The sequence below is a fragment of the Piliocolobus tephrosceles genome, chromosome 4, assembly GCF_002776525.5.
Source record: "Piliocolobus tephrosceles isolate RC106 chromosome 4, ASM277652v3, whole genome shotgun sequence".
NCBI classification, from domain to species: domain Eukaryota; kingdom Metazoa; phylum Chordata; class Mammalia; order Primates; family Cercopithecidae; genus Piliocolobus; species Piliocolobus tephrosceles.
In genome coordinates, this window is record NC_045437.1 from 14,048,306 (window position 1) to 14,069,689 (window position 21,384).

The 21,384-nt window shown below is 49.7% G+C and overlaps 1 protein-coding gene across 2 annotated transcripts in view; it reads left to right on the forward strand.

Annotated features, from left to right (window-relative positions):
• Positions 1-21,384, forward strand: part of TRIO (trio Rho guanine nucleotide exchange factor) — a 365,512-nt gene that overhangs the window by 335,720 nt on the left and 8,408 nt on the right. For both annotated transcript variants that reach the window (XM_023218272.3, XM_023218273.2), the window contains 10 exons: positions 831-881; positions 1,135-1,212; positions 2,174-2,365; positions 4,640-4,817; positions 7,061-7,854; positions 11,968-12,215; positions 16,284-16,422; positions 17,246-17,273; positions 17,488-17,650; positions 17,918-18,039. In XM_023218272.3, coding sequence (XP_023074040.2) covers positions 831-881; positions 1,135-1,212; positions 2,174-2,365; positions 4,640-4,817; positions 7,061-7,854; positions 11,968-12,215; positions 16,284-16,422; positions 17,246-17,273; positions 17,488-17,650; positions 17,918-18,039 — 1,993 coding nt within the window. The remainder of the gene's footprint in view (positions 1-830; positions 882-1,134; positions 1,213-2,173; positions 2,366-4,639; positions 4,818-7,060; positions 7,855-11,967; positions 12,216-16,283; positions 16,423-17,245; positions 17,274-17,487; positions 17,651-17,917; positions 18,040-21,384) is intronic.

The window sequence follows — 21,384 nt, forward strand, 5'->3', positions numbered from 1 at the left end:
CAAAAAACTAGCCGGGCGAGGTGGCGGGCGCCTGTAGTCCCAGCTAGTTTTTTGTATTTTTTAGTAGAGACGGGGTTTCACCGTGTTGGCCAGGATGGTCTCGATCTCCTGACCTCGTGATCCGCCCGTCTCAGCCTCCCAAAGTGCTGGGATTACAGGCTTGAGCCACCACGCCCGGCCGAGTCACATGTTTTTCTGTGGTAAAAGTGACTTCAAGTGTAATGAGATTCCTTCATATACAACACTTAGGACCTGGATATAGAGAGGGACAAAGAGTTTGTCTTGCATTAAACAGGAACCATCAGATAGATCTGGTCTGACTCTGTGTACTGCAGCTTGAAATCCACATAGGAATGCGTTTTTGTTGTGTTACTGAGAGAACAATATGATAAAGTAGAACAAAAGCACCAGACAGGTGTGGTGGTGCACACCTGTAGCCCTGGCTACTTGGGAGGCTGAGGCAGGAAGATAGCTTGAGGCAAGGAGTTGGAAGCTGCAGTGAGCTGTGATTGCTCCTTTGAGTAGCCACTGCACTCCAGCCTGGACAGCATAGTGAGAACTTGTCTATTAAAAAAAAAAAAAAAAAGAAAAATTCTTTCAGAACTAAAGTGTCTGGCACAGTGTGAGTGGTCAAAAGGTTAGCTTGTGTGCAGTGTCTCATTCCTGTAGTCCCAGCTACTCAGGAGGCTGAAGCAAGTGGATCACTTGAGGCCAGGAGTTCAAGACCAGCTTGAGCAACATAGTGAGACCCTGTCTCTTAACAAAATAATAAAAGGACAGCTTCTGTTGTCTTTGTCACCATTATCATGTCCTGTCCATTTCCCTTGCAGGACTTCCTCAAGTATTCCAAAAAGGCCAGCCTGGATACATCAGAATTAGAGGTACATGTGTCAGTGACTGTGCCCCCCCAACTCCCCACCAGCCTCTTTTCCTACTCCCCTAGTGTCTCCTAACAGTGGTCTCGCCCTGGGAGGGATCAGAGCAGTGGGTGACCGTCTCTCCAGTGCACCTCCATGAGCCCTGCACACTAGGGGGTGGGGAAGAAGAACAGAACTTCGTCAGGTCAGAGGGTGAGCACGTCAGATGTTCCCCAGAGGAGCTTGAACCTCCACTCTTCTCTCCCCCCTCCCGCAGAGAGCTGTGGAAGTCATGTGCATCGTACCCAGGCGGTGCAACGACATGATGAACGTGGGGCGGCTGCAAGGATTCGACGTAATGCGGCTCTTGTTCTTTAAGAGAGCTCCTCTGCCTTCCCTCTTTCTTTTGTCTTGGATTATTTCTCTCCATGGGGAGAAAGCTGATCCTCTTCACTTGGTTTTCTGGCTTCTCTCACTTTACTTCAATCTGATTGATGTTTTCTTTCCTTTTTTTTTTTTTTTTTTTTTTTGGTGCATTTGATTTGCTTTTTTGGGACTTGCCTGTGCTCAAAGCCCAGCGCCTCATGGCAGAAAGAAGCAGGACTGGGCTTTGGCTCTTGGGCCCAGTAGTGTCAGAACTGAGTTTCCTTTCCTCAGCATTTCAGACCATGGTAGCTATGGATATAGTAGGACCTAGGAGGCCCCCACTCTCTCATCTCAGGGACTTGACACTTCCTCATTAGTTTAAGATACGTTTACATGAGTTGCTAAATTATTCATATTATGTATTACCTATTACGTATCCTCAGGATGAATTCAGAACCAGAATCTTCTTTTAAAAATTTGACTATTGAGTTAAGGAGGCGGGAGAAGTTTTTATTTTCTTGCCTACTGTTTTGTTAGAGAATTAACATTGAAGTTCTAGTGCTGTGGTTCTCTCTGAAGCACACACAGAGGCCGCTGGAGGCCTTCTGAAAACTCCTCTGCGTGCCTGATGAGTTCCTGCTGACGGCCGGGGACCACACTTTGAGAACCACTGTTCTAGTATCAACCAGGCATTTAAAATTCCACTTCTAATCTGTAACTGTAACCGAGGCGCCAGAGGTCTTGACAAACGTTGGCAAGAATTTTATTTAGATAATTATTCTGTTTAGGGCCAAGAATAGTAAAAGAAAAAAAAAATTAAGCTCCGTAAATTAATAAAAGAAAAATACATTATTCTATAGGAGGAAATCGAAAGAAAACAGAGCTTCAGATAACTTAGAATGCAATGTTTTCTTCTCCCCTTCCTTTTCCCCCTTTATTTCTTGTTTTAGGGGAAAATCGTTGCCCAGGGTAAACTGCTCTTGCAGGACACATTCTTGGTCACAGACCAAGATGCAGGACTTCTGCCTCGCTGCAGGGAGAGGCGCATCTTCCTCTTTGAGCAGATCGTCATATTCAGTGAGCCACTTGATAAAAAGAAGGGCTTCTCCGTGCCGGGGTTCCTGTTTAAGAACAGTATCAAGGTAACGTGTGTCTGTGTGTGTTTTCTCTGTGCCAGCGCATGTACCCATCACGCCGATAAACACTGTTTCCTTTTAATGATGACATACCCTGATGCTTGGTTTAAGTATTTGAGAATTTTCTAGTATATTTCAGAGCCTTTGAATCCACCCATTTCTCTTTTTACCGTCTGTGTTCTTGAGTGGCTAATGTCTTATGCACACCTCTATGTGACCACAGCCATTCATTCTTCGATGAGAACTGATCATGGGTAGTGTGTAAGCACCACCTTCTCTAGGACCATGGAAAACTGGTTTAAATTTGATAGCACGGATTTGGGGGATTGTTCTGTGATCAGAGAAGAAGCTAACTCGGTGTCGTCTTCTCTTCCCCCACTCACCAAGGAGGTACTGAGCACTCAGCAGCCGGCGTGAGGGCTCCAGGAATGGCCCAGTTGGATGCCCTCCCTGCCCTGATGTGGCTTATCCTCTAATAGGAAAGGAAGACAAAGGGACAAAGAAAATAATTGCAAATGGCCCTCAAGTCTATAAAAGGGACAAACCAAGGGTGAGGTAGAGAAGAGCAGAGGGCAGGCCTGAGGTCCCAGCAGATGACTCCTGGGAGATACACGCCCCGGCCAGGGTCCTCCTGGCTCAGCAGCTGTGCAGAGCCTGAGGTCAGAAGGGAGATGCACTTCCTTTTGGTAGGGCCTCCCGCCCTACACCCTCAGGGAAGGGAACTCTGACCGTGCACATCTGCGGGCCTCACAGCACACAGGCAGAGCGTTGCATCCGGCTCCCTGCTCAGGCTTTTGTTGACTGTCCCCAGCAGCCTGCACTTTTCTAAACCTGGGCTGGGTCTGTCCACGGGCACAGATGCCAGGCTGGGGGGTCTCTGCCCACCAGCACCTAGGAAGGCTCTGGAGCCAGACAGCTGGGGAAGGAGGCTGCCTCTGCATGAGGCTGGGCTGCGGGCCCTCGCACCTCCCACCACTCACCTGCCCCTCCAGACGCCACCTTTTGAGGCCCCTTACCCTGAGGCCATGTCAGGCACAGACCCTCTGGGCTCACCACTACACCTGAGCCTCCACCCATCCCCTGAACTGTGTGCCCATCCCCTGAGCTGCGCCCCTACTCTGAACTGCACCCATCCCCTGAACTGTGTGCCCATCCCCTGAGCTGTGCCCCTACTCTGAACTGCACCCATCCCCTGGACGGCAGCCATCATCCAAACTGTGCACCCATCCCCTCAACTGTGCACCCGTACGCTGAGCTGCACCCATCCCCTGGACTGCAGCCATCACCTGAGCTACACCCAACCGTGCACTGCACCCATCCCCTGAGAACTGCCTACCCATTCTTCTCACAAGTCTTTTGTCAGAAAACCACTCCAGCACTGTAGGAATTTCATATATATTTTTTACATATTGTTTTTATAAAATTATCTGACATATTTTAATCATGGTATCATATACACTTTGATAACAGGTTATAAAATTGGTTATCAAATATTGATATTTGAGATTTGTTTAATGGTGTCATTTACTCCCTGGGAAGTAAGAGAGAAATACTGAGGCGTCATAGAGGGGTTTGGGAAACAGGTAATCCCAGACCCATATTTCTAGTTAATTGTTCAGGCTGTTAGTTCAAACTATTAGTTAGTTTAACAGCCTTGTAATCCCCATGTACCTGAGTTAAGAGGCATTGAAAAGCTTCAGGTGTTTTCTGAGGCAGTAAAAATGGCAGTTCAACTGAAAAGTGCTTGTTTCAGGATTGAGGTAGGATGAACTTCACTTTGCACTTGGCCAGTGGGGATCAATGTGCTTTAATTTTTTATTGTGGTAAAATACACATAACATAAATGTGCCGTCTTTAATTGCCTAGCTCTGTGGGATTAAGAGCATTCATGTTGTGTGGCCATCACCATCATGTCTTCACAACTCTTCATCTTGCAGAGCTAAAGCCCTGTACCCATTAAACACTAACTCCCCACTTCCCCATGCCCAAGCCCCTGGCAGCCTCCACACTGTCTACCCCCACATTTGACTGCTCTAAGGACCTGTAAGTGAAATCATAACAATAGTTGTATTTTGGAACTGGCATATTTGACTTAGCATAACGTCTCCAAGGTTCATCCATGTCGTAGTGTATTTCTTTCGGAATTTCTTTCCTCATTAAGGCTGAAAACTGTCCACATAGCCCACATTTGCTTGGTCCATTCATCAGTCAGTGGACATATGGCTTGCTTCCTTTCCACCTGTTAGCTATTATGAATAATGCTTTCTTTTTTTTTTTAAGGTGAGTTGCCTTTGCCTGGAGGAAAATGTGGAAAATGATCCCTGTAAATTTGCTCTGACATCAAGGACGGGTGACGTGGTAGAGACCTTCATTTTGCATTCATCTAGTCCAAGTGTCCGGCAAACTTGGATCCATGAAATCAACCAAATTTTAGAAAACCAGCGCAATTTTTTAAATGGTAATATGTGTTCTGTTACTAGATGTGTGCTTTCTTTCCTAATGTTTCCTAATGTACTCACTTGTATTTATCTTCCCTCTCCCATTCATATCCATAGTAATGACAGAACTTAGCACTCACCATTCTTCAGGCGCTGCCTAGACACTGCTTTATTTCCCCTTCACAACCCCCCTGCGTGGCCGGTAGTACTATTATTATCCCTGCTTCACAGATGAGAAAGCTGGGGCGCCGAGTGGCTGAGTAATTTGCCTCGAGTCCCACAAGTTGTTGAGGGCAGAGTCAGGATGCGGAGTGGCCCTCTGGCTGCTGGTCTGTGCCCCTCGCAGCTACACTGTCCCACACATAACATGTATGAGGGCCCTGTCCTAGGAAGAGGAGTTTGCACGAAGAACACCAGGAAGATGGCATTGGCCAGAGACATTCACAAGGGACTGGCACACCACACCTCCATTCCCCATTAAAAAAATAAAGAGACGGGGGCCAGGCGCAGTGGCTCAAGCCTATAATCCCAGCACTTTGGGAGGCGGAGGCAGGCAGATCACCTGAGGTCAGGAGTTTGAGATCAGCCTGACCAACATGGAGAAACCCTGTCTCTACTAAAAACACAAAAAAATCAGCTGGGCGTGGTGGTGCATGCCTGTAATCCCAGTTACTCAGGAGGCTGAGGCAGGAGAATCACTTGAACCCGGAAGGTGGAGATTGCAGTGAGCTGACATCACGCCATTGCACTACAGCCTGGGCAACAAGAGTGAAACTCCGTCTCAAAAAAATAAAAAACTGACAGTTCGGTCCTGCCCTGCTTCCATGACTTGAGGGATTGCAGAGATGCTGCAGAACACAGCAGGCATGGCCACCCACCCTTATCCTTTCATTTCCTCTTAATGTATTTGATCTCTTTGCAACTGTCGGCTTCAACACTAGCTTTTAATTTGGTGATCAGCGAAGAACTTTGAGAATTCAGTTGGAAGTTATGTGCCCATATCATCTGTGTCTTCTGGGTTCTTTCCTTCATGTTCATATTCATGTTCTGCATCTATGCCTGCGCAAGCTCAATAGGATGTTGTAATGTTCTCTGTCACAAGAAAGCCACCTCTACACCTTGCGTGACATTCAAGAGCCAGGAACATAGGCACTCAGTGAAAAATCTCAAGCTTCATGGCATTTTTAACCAAGTGTTATCTGCTGCCTTGGTGTTAACTCCAAATTTCCATCCTGCTTGCAAGCTGATAATCGTTTACATCTGCAGCTAGGGGTGGGCGCTTGAGGATAGGGAGGGACAGTTCCTCGGGCACCGAAGAGGTTTAATGTGTTGTTCTTATGTGGTGCATTGAGTTCCAATCCCTAGCTTGGAATTGAGAATGCTCTAAATTTTCATCACTGTCTAAAATAGAATGACCAACCCCCAGATTGCACGCATAGTCTATGATGTCAAAGTTTACTTGACACCCACTCAGTTAAGGAACTAATAATAGCTATCCCAGAGGATTAAAGGAGATCGCTAACGGGGTGGGAGCCTGGGACCCTTGCACCTGCTTCTTGCACACCCCTTACTCCTGGAAGAGGCTGTGGCCAGCACAGAGTTTGTAGACTGCCTCTGGCTCCACAGCACTTGCTCACACATGCCTGGGCTGGGGCTGGGGGGCTGCATCTGCTTGTCATATTTTTCAAAGGCTTTAACACTTCAAGAGTTTGTTCATGTTTCCGTATATGTTATTTTGGCCTAATTCCTATGTTTTTCTACAATGAAGATGTAAGAAAACTCAGACACCCAAGTCAAGAGATGGGACAGCCTCCCGCCCCAGGGGCCTTGGGGAGCGCCTTAGCATCTCTCGGGGCTGTGCTCAGCCTGCAGAGCAGAGGTAGTCTGTGAAACCGCCTCCACGGCAGCCCCAGGGTTTCTTTCTCGTCCCAGGACTCTGGTTTAGGAAAGAACTTTGGGGAAGGCAGTTGGTAGCTGGAGGAGTTCTGGTCAAATCTGTTGCCTTGGTCTTCCAGTCCATACTGGCCCTTTGTCCGGGATGTGCTGAGGAGTGCAGCCCCTTACAGCCACTGCACTGAGCCGGCATCCCAGTCCCTTGGCAAGCAGACACCTCTTCTAGCTCTGCTGATAGGTGGAGTTGCTCTGCGTCCCTGCACGGGTGGCTGCCCCATGACCCATCTCAGGGTGGGTCCTGCACCTTCCTCACCCCGCGGCGTGCTCCTTGGTGCCCTGACCCAGCCTCTCTCGCTGTCTTGTCTTACAGCCTTGACATCGCCAATCGAGTACCAGAGGAACCACAGCGGGGGCGGCGGCGGCAGCGGGGGCAGCGGCGGGGGTGGGGGCAGCGGCGGCGGCGGGGCCCCCAGTGGCAGCAGCGGCCACAGTGGCGGCCCCGGCAGCTGCGGTGGTGCCCCCAGCACGAGCAGGAGCCGGCCCTCCCGGATCCCCCAGCCTGTCCGACACCACCCCCCCGTGCTGGTCTCCTCTGCAGCCTCGAGCCAGGCAGAGGCAGACAAGATGTCAGGTACGTCCACCCCCGGGCCCTCTCTGCCTACCCCCGGCGCGGCCCTCGAGGCCGGCCCCAGCGCGCCCAGCAGGCGGCCCCCGGGCGCGGACGCTGAGGGCTCCGAGCGAGAAGCGGAGCCGATCCCCAAGATGAAGGTGCTGGAGAGCCCCCGGAAATGCGCCGCGAACGCCTCGGGGCCGAGCGCAGACGCCCACGCCAAGGACGCGCGCGCAAGCTTGGGCGCCCTGCCGCTTGGGAAGCCCCGGCCTGGGGCCGCGTCACCGCTGAACTCGCCGCTCTCCAGCGCGATCCCTTCTCCTCTCGGCAAGGAGCCCTTCCCCCCCAGCAGCCCCCTGCAGAAGGGCGGCTCCTTCTGGAGCTCCATCCCCGCCTCCCCCGCCAGCCGGCCCGGCTCCTTCACCTTCCCGGGGGACAGCGACTCCCTCCAGCGGCAGACACCCCGCCACGCGGCCCCCGCAAAGGACACTGACCGCATGAGCACGTGCTCGTCGGCCAGCGAGCAGTCCGTGCAGTCCACCCAGAGCAACGGGGTAAGCGCGTCGGGGGGCCCGCGCCCGCCCGCCCCCCTGCCTCTGTCCCGCCAGCTCCTCTAAACGCCGCCGCGGCTGTCCTCACTAACTCGGCTGCCCAGCGCTCTCCGCCGCCCGCTGCGGCCTCTACCCGGGACCGGGCTAACCCTCCTGCAGGCCGGCCCATGGCGCTACTAACTACTCCTTGCTTTGTTCGTGTCTTCTAATAAGAGCAAGCCGATCATTAACCTTCTCAACGCAGCGTCTTTTGGTTTCTTCCGTTTCCAACCAGCAGAATATCTTCTTGGAACTCTCTTTTTTAACCTCTGCCTTCCTCACGCACCTATTTTTTGGAGGGGTCCTTTTCCCTGCTCTCTACCTCCTGGTTAAATTGAAACCTGTACACTTTAAGCTTTTTGCTCATCGCTTGGTTTTGCTCTTTTATGCCTTAAATTATCTTTGCGGCATTTTTGACTCATCTGCTGGGGAAGACCATTCCCTCAAGAAAACTTCCAACAGCAACTCAAAGCAAACTAAGATGACAAAATGGGGGGAAAGAATCTGTCCACTGGGAACGCTTTACATCACCGTGTTGCTCTGGAAGACAGAGACTGCTCTGGGGCACCTGGCGAGGCGGCTCTGCAGTGCAGGCTGGGGCCGGTCCCTGCGGCCTGCTGGGCTCTGGCCTCCTTTGGCCCATCACTCATGCTGCCGTCTCAAGCACAAGGGTTGCTGTGGTGGGTTTTCCCTCTGTTTCCTGCTTCCTCACTGCCCTACCCACCTGTTTCCTACAGGGCAGATGGCCTGGCCCGTAACACTTTCCTGAAGGCATGCGTGAGTGAATAGAACTGTTCTAATGAGTGTATGTTTGAACGCTTTATAAATTTTTAAATACATTTCTCTAAAAGGGTCTGTGTCTCTCTTCATATTAAAAAAAATCTAGCTTTTGCATGTCTTTCTCTTTCCTCTGGACTTATTAATGCCTTAATTGGTTTGACTTGGTCTTATCCTTTCCTACTATTTTTTGTTATGTATTTTGTTAAACTGTATTTAATTGGGGAAGAAATTAACAAATGGGTCTTAATACATTTATTTACAACTGAATGGCCGGGTAGGCATCCGCTGTCATGGCCACCGTACTGTGTCCTGCAGAGCAAGGCGGCCTTTCAATTACGTTGGACATGCTAGGTAGACAAGTATGCTAGGTGGGTGAGCACAGATTTGAGTCTGGTGGGGAGTGGTGGGGAGGTGCAGTCAACCCAGTGATGGGCTATACCCATCAGCACTTAGTTGGATACTCAGTATCCAGGTGTGGCCTTATAGCTGTGATCCTCACTGAATCTGCCAGTTAGCATCTGGAGCTCATCATAGCCGGGACACATTCCCATTCAGCACAGGCGACTTCAGAGGCTGTGTTTCAAAATTAACACTTCAACTGCTCCAAGACAGGAACCAATGCCAGTCTTCTCTGGACATTCATGAGAAGACATGAAAAATGGCCACACCCTGGCTGCATCCCGAATGCTCTCTCTGAGGCCAAGGCGCAGTCTGCAGAGGGCACGTGTTCCCGCGAGCTTTAGGTTGGGAAAGTTGCCTTTGCTTTCTCTTTTCCTCTTCCCGCTTGTTCTCACGTGGCAGGGAACCTGGAAAGGGAGCTCACTGGACAGGATTTCAGACAAGTCAGAATGCCTTACAGAAAGGCCCTAGAGGCCTAGAAGACTCCAGAGCTCCGAGGTGGGGCTTTAAAAATGCCCTCCAGGCTGGACACAGTGGCTCCCACCTGTAATCCCAGCGCTTTGGGAGGCTGAGACGGGTGGATCACAAGGTCAGGATGGCCAGCAGGATCATGTGGCCAGCATGATGAAACCCCATCTCTACTAAAAATAAAAAAATACTAGCCCAGCATGGTGGCACGCACCTGTAGTCCCAGCTACTTGGGAGACTGAGGCAGGAGAATTGCTTGAACTCGGAAGATCATGCCATTGCACTCCAGCCTGGATGACAGAGGGAGACTCCGTCTCAAAAAAAAAAAAAAGCCCTCCAGGACTCTGAAGTATATCAGTTAGAAGGGGCCGCAGCCCTGCCTGGCCCCCACGTATTTGCACTTCTGTCCCCCTGGAGATCTGCAAAGGCCTCTTTCCTCCTTGACCACTTCTGTCAAGCTGTCTGTGGTCACAGTCAAGCAGCTGTGCCCAGCCCACAGCCCGGCTCCTTCTTCTCCCTTTAGATGTGCAGCTTCTGCAAAGCTCTGCTGAGAGCAGGAGTGACATGCATGTGGATCAACCCAAACCATGACTGCACCAGTCCTTCCTGTGGCTCTGTGGTCTGGCCTTTTGGCCTCCTTTATTGGGCAGCAATAAAAGTGCACACACATTGGAGTCACTCCAGTCCTGCCTTTCTTGCACAGGCCAGATGGCCAGTGCCAGCTCGCTGACCTTCCACTCTGAGAGACTGATAACCACGCCCACTGGGGGGGGGGGGTGGTGAGAATTAAGTAGGATAGACTTGAAATGCCTAGTACATAGGAGGTGCTCAGAAAATACTAATAGTTATGATTCTAGTAGCAGAATACTCTAATTATGAGATTGTAGCTTGGTATATTACCAAAAGCAGCTATGCTGCAGAAGTTGTTTTTTTTTTAAATATTCTTGGAAATTTAGCTTTGTAATGTCAGAACTCTTGAGCATTGCCATAGAAGTCAGAATACTAAAGTCCGTGCTGAAAGTATAATGCATAAATGAGTGTGCACAAGTCAAAGCCTGCCCTGTACAGCATCCTTTTTTGCTGAGGAGCCACAGGCAACCAGTGGGCACCCACAGGGACAAGAACAGGAAGCAGACTCCTCCACGGCAGAGGCAAGGAACAGGAGCTAGGCAGCACCGCCATGTTTTAAGTATGCACCACAGGTCTAGATTCATAGCCCTGGCACCTGGAATTCCCAGTGGCTGGCGTGTTGGCTTTCTCAGGCTTGACCTCAGGGAGGAGGGCCAGAGGTCTCTCCTCTCTGGTCCTCTTGGCCAGCTACAGCAGTCCACCACCTGCTCCAGCATGTCCTGACACTGGCTCAGTAGACCAGGGCTGAAAGGCCATAGAGCAGGGTTGTCTGACTAATTGCATCTGCACTCACCCGGGATCTGCCCGGGGCGTCGGAGAGCCCAGCAGAAGCTAGCACCTTTGGAGTCTTGGGAATCCATGAACATCCTGACAGTACCCTCAGTGGAAGCCTTTGAGCACAAGTTCACGGGAACGAGGCGCCAGATGCTGTTTCTCATGTCCTGACTAGATAGAGGGGACTTGGGCAAGATACAGCTTCAGGAGTTGTCAGGGGATCTGCATTTCTCTCCACCCAGAACCATAGGCCACACACTAGTTGGGAGTTTGGAACAAACACTGCCGTTTGTGTTTCTTCTCCTCAGCAGCTGCCCCCACTCTGTGTGTGGCATGGGTAGGGCCTTAAGAAATCTTCTCTGTCTTGCTATTGCAATCCTGCCTCATGGACTGGGCCACTCACCACATACTGAGTTCCTGCTGCATGTCAGCCCTGTGACTGAAGAGATCGGGTCCCACAGGGGCAGTGGCATAAAAGGATGGGGGTACATATCCCACACCAGAATCCCTTCCCAAAGCTTGAGTCACAGCACCTGTGGCGAGCAGCACTGGGATGTTTCGTGATGTGTTCCCGCAGCAGCAGAGCCTTGGGAACACTTGAGTCATGCAAGCTCCTAAGAGTGACACCCAGCAAGTTCATACGCTGGAGACAGAGTCACCCTCCATACAAGCAGAATAGTGATAGATTTACGTTCAGGGTTTCCATGTTCTTCTTTTTAAAGAGAAGTAGTAGAAATGATTAAGCACGTCAGCAACGAGCTTCCAAAACCAAAGAGTCATTATTGCAGTGAATTTTTTAAGAGCATCCCTAAATTGCTTTTTAGAGAAATCGCATTTTCAGTTATAGAAATAGGTGCACACAGTTAGCCAGAGGGTAAAGGAAACGTTGAAAGTTTCTCAGTGCCGGCCTGGTGAGCCCTGCACAGGGCCGTGGTGCCACGGGGCACACTGACAAGGGATTTCATGTGATCAGGTCTCGTTTCAGTTCCTCCCTGCCTTTCTCTGTCTTCCTCTGTCCCTCTGCAGAGTGAAAGCAGCAGCAGTAGCAACATCTCCACCATGTTGGTGACACACGATTACACGGCAGTGAAGGAGGATGAGATCAACGTCTACCAGGGAGAGGTCGTTCAAATTCTGGCCAGCAACCAGCAGAACATGTTTCTGGTGTTCCGAGCCGCCACTGACCAGTGCCCCGCAGCCGAGGGCTGGATTCCGGGCTTTGTCCTGGGCCACACCAGTGCGGTCATCGTGGAGAACCCCGACGGGACTCTCAAGTGAGTGCCTGACAGTGGCCTGGCAGGCAGCAGAGGGAGGGGGCACAGCGCCCATGAGGCACACGACCTCGGATGGGGCAAGCATGTGGAAGGGGGAGCCGCACTGGTGTGTGAGTACAGGCTCAGCTCTGAGCACGTGGGAAGATGACGGCCTTCCGTCTCACACGCTCATACTCACAGGGTCTTTGAATAATCTGCATTTAGGAACAGTCTGTTCTAGCACATTGCTCAGGAATCCCATTTGACAGCTTTTTGTGTTGGTCATAACTCAAGAAAGTGTTGTTGTTTTTCTTTTTAAGAAAGCTAAGGGGAAAATATCCCCTACCTTTGTTTCTCTGAAATACATTCTCAGGCCCCATATTAGTCAGGGTCCTTCAGAGGAGCGGGACCACTAGGGAGTGTACGGAGATGTCGGCGTAGACACAGGCTCACCCCGGTTTTTTGTGTGCTTTGCTTTAATGTGCTTTGAAGACACTGCCTTTTTTACACAAGTTTTGTGGCAACCCCTATGTCAAGCAAGTCTCTCAGTGCCATTGTCCAACAACATATGCTCACACTCTGGATCTGTGTCACATTTTGGTGATTCTCAGCTATTTCACACATTTTGTTATTGTATTTGTTACGGTGATACGTAATTAGTGCTGTTTGATATTACCATTATAATTGTGTTGAGGAACAATGAACTGCACACATACAAGATACCAAACATCATAAATGTGTGTTCTGACTGCTCCACCAACTGTCCATTCCCCCATGTGTCTCCCTGTCCTCAGGCCTGCCTGAGACACAACAATATCGAAATCAGACCAGTTAATAACCCTGCAGTGGCCCCTAAATGTTCAAGTGGAAGAGTGATGTGTCTCTCACTTTAAATCAAAACCCAGAAGCTTGGTGAGGAAGGCATGTCAAACGTGGATATAGGCCGAAAGCTAAGCCTCTCGCACCAAACGGTTAGCTAAATTGTGAATGCAAAGGAAATAAAAGTGCAACCCCACTAAACACACAAATAGTAAGAAGGCGAAACAGCCTTTGCTGAGACAGAGAAAGTTTGAGTGGTCTGGATAAAAGATCAGACTAGCCACAACCTTGCATTAGGCCAAAGCCCAACCCAGAACAAGGCCCCCTCTCTCTCCACTTCTATAAAGACTGAGAGCGATGAGGAAACTGCAGAAGAAAAGTTGCAAACTAGCAGAGGTTGATTCATGAGGTTTAAGGAAAGCTAATCCCGTAACATAAAAGGGTTAGGGGCTAATGCAGCTGGTGACGTGAAGTTGAATCCAATGCGCATTTACCCTTCTGAAAATCCTGGGGTCCTTAAGAATCATGCTGATCATCACACCTTATATACCAAAAGGCTAATTCAGTTAAGAAACATGAAGCCGGTTTTGCTGCATTGAATAGTAGTTTACTGAATTTGATGGTGGTTTTTACAACTCTTCCTCCCCCTGGAATGCCTGCTGTGGCAGAGGCACCTACTCTGCCTATGATCTAGAAATGAAACAACAGAGCCTGGCTGACAGCACATCTGTACACCACGTATTTACAACACAGTTTACTGAGTATTTTAAGCCCACTGTCGACATGTACTGCTCAGAAAACAAAAATTCTTTCAAAATATTACTGTTCTTTGACAATGCACCTGATCACCCAAGAGCTCAGTGCAAGGAGATTCATGTTCCTGTTTTGCCTGCTAAGACAACATCCATGCTACAGCCCATGGATCAAGGAGTAATTTCGACTCTCAAGTCTTATTTAAGAAATGCATTTTGGGCTGGGCATGGTGGCTTACACCTGTCATCCCAGCACTTTGGAAGGCCAAGGCGGGCGGATCACCTGAGGTCAGGAGTTCGAGACCAGCCTGACCAGTATGGTAAAACCCCGTCTCTACTAAAAATACAAAAATCAGCTGGGTGTGGTGGCATGTGCCTGTAGTCCCAGCTACTTTGGAGGCTGAGACAGGAGAATTGCTCAAACCCGAGGGACAGAGGTTTCATTGAGCCTAGATCATGCCACTGCACTCCAGCCTGGGCAAGAGAGCAAGACTCTGTCTCAAAAAAAAAAAAAGAAAAAGAAAAAGAAATGCATAAATCCATTTTGTAATGCCGTAGCTAACATAGGCAGTGATGCCTCCACTGGATCTGGGCAAAGTAAGTTGCAAACCTTCTGGAGAGGAGTCACCATTCCAGATGTCATGGAGAACATTCATAAGTCATGGGAGGAGGTCAGAATGTTAACAGTTAATTAACAGTAGTTTGGAAGAAGTTGATTTCAACTCTCATGGATGGCTTTGAAGGTTTTAAGACTTCAGTGAAGGAAATAACTCAGATGTGGCAGAAACAGCAAGGAAAATAGGATCAGGAGTGGAGCCTGAAAATGTGGCTGAAGAGCTTCAATCTCATCATCAAACTTGAACAGATGTGGAGCTGCTTCTTAGGGGTGAGCAAAGAAAGTGGTCTCCTGAGATGGAATCTACTCCTGGTGAAAAGGCTATGAACACTGTTGAAATACTGGCAAAGAATTTAGAATATTACATAAACTTAGCTGATAATACAACAGCAGGGTTTGAAAGGATTGATTCCAATTTCCAAAGAAGTTCTACTCTGGGTATAATGCTGTCAGTGTCACATGCTGCAGGGAAGTCTTTTGTAACAAGGGGAGTGGTGGCAAACTTCTTGTTGTCTTACTTTAAGAAATTGCCACGGCCAGGCCGGGCACAGTGGCTCACACCTGTAATCCCAGCACGTTTGGCGGCTGAGGCAGGTGGATCATAAGGTCGGGAGTTCGCGACGAGCCCGGCCAACATAGTGAAACCCCATCTCTACTAAAAATACAATTTAAAAAATTTTAAAAAGAAAAAAAAAAGGCTGGACATGGTGGCTCACACCTGTAATCCCAGCACTTTGGGAGGCCGAGACGGGCGGATCACGAGGTCAGGAGATCGAGACCATCGTGGCTAACACGGTGAAACCCTGTCTCTACTAAAAATACAAAAAAATTAGCTGGGCGTAGTGGCGGGCGCCTGTGGTCCCAGCTACTTGGAAGGCTGAAGCAGGAGAATAGCATGAACCCGTGAGGCAGAGCTTGCAGTGAGCCGAGATCACGCCCTGCACTCCAGCGTGGGTGACTGAGCGAAAATCCGTCTCAAAAAAAAAAAAAAAAAAAAGCCCCCCACCCCCCAGCCTCTACCAACTACCACAGTCAGCAGCCATCAGCATCTAGACAAGACCCTCCACGAGCAGAAATATAACGACTCACTGATGGCTTGGATGATAGCATTTTTGTTTTAGCAAATAAAGTGTTTTTAATTAATGGGGGTATATTTTTCAGACATAATACTATTGCACACATAATAGACTCTAGTATAGTATAAACAACTTTTATATGCACTAAGAATCCAAAAATTGATGTGGCTGACTTTATTGTGACTCAGTTTATTGTGGTGGTCTGGAACCAAATCCCCAGTATCTCTAAGGTATGCCTGTCCAGAAATGGATTTATGATAAGAAGTTAGCTCACGTAGTTGTGGAGACTGGCAAGTCCAAATCTGCAATGTGGACCAGCAGGCTTCAGACCCAGGAGAGCACGTGGTGCAGGCTGAGCCTGAAGACAGTCTGCTAGAGAACGCCCTCTTGCTTGGGAGACCAGAGTTTTTGTGTTCCCTTAAGGTCTTCGGCTGATTGGATGAGGGCCATTCACCTTAGAAAGGGCACTTTCCTTTACTGGACCCATCCAAATGTTCATCTCATTCAGAAACACTCACAGGAGGACCCAGAATAATGTTTGAACAAATATCTCGGCATCCTGTGACCCAGTCAAGTTACACATAAAATCAGTTCTCATGGGCACCTTTATATCTTCATCCTCAAACTTGAAGAGATTGTTGGTTTTATCTCCTGGTTCTTGAGAATCACAGGAGCATTTTCTCTAACAGAGGTCACTGTTCGTAGAGGATTTCCCATCCCCCTGCACACACATAAGTTGAATATTCCGCTTTTCTTTAACACTTCCAGGTAGCACTTGGTGAATATTGGAAAGGCGTAATACCCGCAATGTGTTCTTTTCCCCTAGGAAGTCAACATCTTGGCACACAGCACTCCGTTTAAGGAAAAAATCTGAGAAAAAAGATAAAGACGGCAAAAGGGAAGGCAAGTTAGAGAACGGTTATAGGAAGTCACGGGAAGGACTCAGCAACAAGGTATCTGTGAAGGTGTGTTCAGGGGTCTTCAGGAGCCCGTGTCCTCCCAGCAGGAGAGAAGGGATGGGGGGGGCGGAGACTCTGCAGACCTGAAGCTGGGCTTGCGTATGACCTTCATCCCACCCTCCAGCCCTGTGCCCTGTGTGTCCTATAGGGTCTTGTTAGGGGCACTACGCTGGCCGGCACAGGGATGGGTGAGTCCTACAAGCAACCAGGTAGACCCCTGCACACTTCCGCAAGTACACCTGTGGCTTATAAAGAACATGGTTAGGTTTGCAAATGAAGCACAGAGACTCGCTTCTCAGAAACAGCGGAGAAGGAGCTGTGGCTCATGCTTCCTTCAGTGTTCCTGCCTTAGAGCAGAGGGGAAGTGGCTAGATGTGGGGGTGCATATGGGCTCCCCGGCTGTGACAGATTCCCCTGGGGACAACTCCAGTCAGCTTGAGTCCTGTAATCAGATTGCCTGACACCCGCGGCAGGGGTTGCCTGGAGAAAAAGAAGGTATCTCCTGAAAGGGACTCCAAGCGCCGGGAGCCAGGGCATTGGTGGCTCTGCATTAGGAAGGCATCTGAGGACCAGCTGGACTCAGCCTGTAGCATGAGAAAAACACACGTCTAAGCAGTGTTTCTGTGTTTGTGGGTAGGAAGAAAAAGACCCACCCAAATTAGCGTGCATGAAGCTTTTGAGTGCAGTGAAAAATGTGGTCTGTTTTGATTGATGCCCAGGCAAGTCAATTTCTACAAGTCTTTCAACAATAATTGTAGCCCTGGAATGAAAGTAATACACCTTAAAGTAGCTGATTTCAGTTAATGCTTGTTTGCTGTTTCCATTTCAGCTTCTCAATCCCAACTACATTTATGACGGTGAGTTCTGTTCTTTTTCTTGTAGTCCTAGAGATGATTCTAGATCTACGGGGCATGTTTCAGAGTACTTGAGTGTGGCCTCTGGAAATGGGTTTTCCGTGGCGCTCTAGGCGTGCATAGCAGCTTAGGCCCTGTCAGTCTGTCGGGGACATGTGGGTGGGTGCGGAGGAGGAGCCAGGACTGATGGGCCTTTACCAACTCCTTTCCCGTGCAGTTCCCCCAGAATTCGTCATTCCATTGAGTGAGGTCACGTGTGAGACAGGGGAGACCGTTGTTCTTAGATGTCGAGTCTGTGGCCGCCCCAAAGCCTCAATTACCTGGAAGGGCCCTGAACACAACACTTTGAACAACGATGGTCACTACAGCATCTCCTACAGGTGAGGGAGGCCCACTCCAGGTGGGTTTCGCTGGCTGGGAGCACCGTCTTGTCTCTTGGCAACCGGAAATTCCTCCTTCACGGATAGATTTCTTTGGCCACCTTCGGCACTCCGCTTCTTCCGTGAGAGCACATTTCACGCCTGGGTGTACAGCTCCTCATCAGCACTTGAGCTCCTGCCTTCCCTTGATCCTGAAGGAGGAGGCCAGCGCTGATGGCCACGTGCTCAGCTTTTCTCACGCCCAGTGTGTTCCCATCTGTGCCGCAGTGACCTGGGAGAGGCCACTCTGAAGATTGTGGGCGTGACCTCGGAAGATGACGGCATCTACACATGCATCGCTGTCAATGACATGGGTTCAGCCTCATCGTCGGCCAGCCTGAGGGTCCTAGGTAAGCACCGTGCAACGAGGATTCTACGTGAGCCAGTGGGGCACGTCCTCCCAGGAGTCTCCGGAAGTCCTGAGTCTGCCCTCGCCCTCCATGTGGCCTGAAAGATAGAACAATAAGTCATCTGTGGGGCTTCAAAAGAGAATTGGAAGCAGCAGACCAGAGTGTCCGGGGTGGCGCAGCAGAGTGACCTCTCGGCACCTTATGTAAGGTCGGGGGAGACACCAGAGCTCCTGTTGCTGGGAGGAGGATGGGGGCCTGGCTGGTGAGGGCCTCTGGCTGCCCACCACAGGGCACCAGGGCACCCCTCCCCGACCAGCCTCTGAGTCGGAGCAGGGTGCTTTCCGTGCTCTTAGTACTCAAAACACTCATCTCCAGCCACCCAGCTGAATCTGGATCTGGTCTCACGTAGAATGGGCATGGGAAAAGCAGGAAAGGAGATGCGCAGGCCTGTGCCCCTCTGAGACCCTAACAGCAACCCTTCTGGGTGGATGCGCCCCCTCCTTACCCTGTCCAGGAGGAACCAGGCCCAGGGCTGCTCAGCAGCTTGTCCAGAGCATCTGACTAGGAGGCCTCTGCCGTGGGGCCTGCTTGCTCTGGTCTGAAGACCTTGTTCTCTCCTCAGCTAAACCGCAAGCTCCTTGGGGCAGAACCCATATCTTAGGCGCTTTCAAATGTTCTGTAGTTGCCTGATGTAGATAGCTGCTGAGAAAGGCGTGGACTGCTCTCTGCTGCCATCTTGCGGAAGGCCGGCTGTGCAGTACTGGGCTCTGAGGGTTCCCGTCCATCCTCCAGCTGCGCCACAAATGGAGCCGCTTCCAGAGGACAAATAAAACCCCAAATAAAAGATCGATTGAGTCCCAGAGCACCCTGTGTGTAGACAGTAAGCAGAATTTGTCTTAGAACTTTTGTCCCAGATATCTTAATTTCCTGTTTTTAACAGCATTAAATCAGAAAACATGTTCTGATTTTTTGAATCATGGAACAAGAAATTTTAAAATCTAGAATTTGGCAGTAAACGATAAAAAGTAAAGGTTTTCTAATTTTTAAATAACACAGGAATTACACAGGTGATTTTTTTTTTTTAATAAATCACTAGCAAAAGCTAAAGGACTTTAGAAAGATAGACTATTCGGCCAGGCGTGGTGGCTCACGGCTGTAACCAGCACTTAGGGAGGCCGAGGTGAGTGGATCACGAGGTCAGGAGATAGAGACCATCCTGGTTAACATGGTAAAACCCCATCTCTACTAAAAATACAAAACAATTAGCCAGCGTGGTGGCACACTCCTGTAGTCGCAGCTACTCGTGAGTCTGAGGCAGGAGAATCACTTGAACCCAGGAGGCAGAGGTTGCAGTGAGCCAAGATCGTGCCACTGCAATCCAGCCTGGGCGACAGAGTGACACTCTGTCTCAAAAAAAAAAAAAAAGACTTCATACCCTGGAAATGCAAATGGGAAAATAATCAAAGTGTATGGTTAATTCTATCACACAAATTCAGCTGCACCCCTAAAGGTTTTCAGAAGAATTATGTGAACTATTCCAATATGATCTTAACTATTTCCAGTTGTTCTCTGAGAGAAGCCGCTTTGTTTGCAGGCATCAGTAATTTTCTGTTTTGTTTTAAATCTACCCATGGCTCCACTCCTGTCCGCCTGAGCCATTCCTGCACCCACAAGCTGGGGTGGGTGCCCTCCTTCTGTCCAGCCTTGGCTGCCTTGCAGAGCCCCAGTTCTCAGATGCTCTGGAAACAGAGGCTTCTTCTAAGCCCAGCTCCGGCTCAAGGCGGGGAGCTGGTCAGAGTCTGGGCTACGAGAGGGAATCCTGAGGCTGGAGGCATTGGCTCTGCACCCTGAGGACACGTGCAGGCCCCCAAACTGTCCAAGAGAATCATCCAGAGAGAGCCCTGTCATGCCACCAGCCAGGGCCGAAGTTTCTGTTGATGAGAAAAAGGTGCCGGGTGCAGTGGCTCATGCCTCTAATCCCAGCACTTTGGGAGGCCAAGGCGGGTAGATGGCTTGAGCCCAGGAGTTGGAGACCAGCAACATGGCAAAACCCCATCTCTACAAAAATACAAAAACTTAGCTGAGTGTGGTGGCGCACACGTGTGTGGTCCCGACTACTCTGGAGGCTGAGGTGGATCACTTGCCACTGGGAGGTTGAGGTTGCAGTGAGCCGAGATTGCACCACTGCACTCCAGCCTGGGTGACAGAGCAAGACCCTGCCCCAAAAAAAAAAAAAAAAAAAAACCCCAGGGAGAAAGGAAGGTGTGTTTTAGAGGAGCCGGGGAGCACCTGCCCTCTGTGGTGCTCTGTCTCTGGATCTGGTTAGTGGGCACCGAGTTGCCATTTATGTTTGGTCCATTTTTCTGTATATATGTAATGCTCGAATAAAAATGTTTATTTAAAAAAAGAAAAAAAACACCAAGCCCTTTCAGTTAAAAAAAGAAGAAGAAAAAATACTTTTATGTAAATAATAGTCCAGTATTTCTTTTTTTTTTTTTTTTTTTTGTGTTCTTGAGACAGAGTCTCGCTCTGTCCCCCAGCCTGGAGTGCAGGGCCCGGATCTCAGCTCACTGCAAGCTCCGCCTCCCAGGTTCACGCCATTCTCCTGCCTCAGCCACCCGAGTAGCTGGGACTACTGGCGCCGCCACCTCGCCCGGCTAGTTTTTTGTATTTTTTTAGTAGAGACGGGGTTTCACCGGGTTAGCCAGGATGGTCTCGATCTCCTGACCTCGTGATCCGCCCGTCTCGGCCTCCCAAAGTGCTGGGATTACAGGCTTGAGCCACCGCGCCCGGCCAGTACAGTATTTCTTAATGTGATTTGGTAGATGCTTCAAATCTGCCTAGTGAAATAATTTGATTTTGATTAATGATTCTCTATCAGTACTCCTTCACCTACAGAGTCAGAATTAGCCTTACCATTTCTAAAGCACTTTAAAGGGGCGCAAATGTGCCAGCATTAACAAAAAAGACTGCAGAATGAAACGGAGCCTTTGGTTTGAGTGATTGAAGTGACTGTTGCTTCTCGTGTGTCCTTCGGTGAAGAGTTGAGGCTTCGTGTGTGCCGGGCACTCTTCTGGTTTTTGGGAGGCTGCAAAGGTGGATCAGACATGGGTTAGCTTATAGTCATGTAGCGGTCAGCAGCGCTCCTGTGACAACAGTGCTAGCTGGCAGCACATGGCACCCATTGGGACTGCCCACTGCTGTGCGAGGAGATGATTTCCAGCCATGAGTGAGTCAGGGAAGGCACGTGGAGGAGGTGGCCACCACCCCAAGGAGCCCGATTACACAAGTCAGCTTGGACACGGTTTAAGGAAACGCATTCCCAGTGACAACCTGGGGAGCGGT